Source organism: Chaetura pelagica, unplaced genomic scaffold (assembly GCF_000747805.2).
Source record: "Chaetura pelagica isolate M959 unplaced genomic scaffold, ChaPel_1.0 scaffold703, whole genome shotgun sequence".
NCBI classification, from domain to species: domain Eukaryota; kingdom Metazoa; phylum Chordata; class Aves; order Apodiformes; family Apodidae; genus Chaetura; species Chaetura pelagica.
This window is the reverse complement of record NW_009952582.1, coordinates 220,751-221,179: the sequence shown is the minus strand read 5'-3', so window position 1 is coordinate 221,179 and position 429 is coordinate 220,751. Positions and strand designations below refer to the sequence as shown.

Here is a 429-nt window from a genome sequence, read left to right as displayed (position 1 = left end):
GGCGCCTTTCCCCGCCCGGTAGTCCCGCCCGCACGCCCCGCCCTCCGCCACCGGCAGCATCGCGTACTTGAGCGCGCTGGGAAAGGCGAGGGTGGCCCCGCGGCCCCAGCCCGACACGTAGCCCACCCGCCCCGGCTGCACGTAGTTCTTCTGGGGCAGGCAGCTGGCCATCACCTCCTCTCCCAGCAGCACCTTCTGCTGCAGCTTCAGCAGCGCCAGGTCCACGGCGTGCGGGTAGCGGGGGTGCAGCACCACGCGCTCGATGCCCAGGGCTGGGCTCCCCGGGCTGCCCAGGAAGAGCTGCAGCGTTGGGGCAATCTCCTCTGGCTTGGCATCCTGGCTGTGGTTCAGGTAGACGTTCCAGCCCGTGGTCAGCAGCCACTGGTCACTGATGAGGGTGGCCCCCGTGGTGCGGTTGTGGCGTGTCAC

General features: G+C 70.4%; 1 protein-coding gene across 1 annotated transcript in view; it reads right to left on the bottom strand.

Annotated features, from left to right (window-relative positions):
- LOC104385228 (pre-mRNA-splicing factor ATP-dependent RNA helicase PRP16-like) overlaps positions 1 to 429 on the bottom strand; it is an 18,287-nt gene that overhangs the window by 11,142 nt on the left and 6,716 nt on the right. The window contains 1 exon segment of the mRNA XM_009993657.1: positions 35 to 423. Coding sequence (XP_009991959.1) covers positions 35 to 423 — 389 coding nt within the window.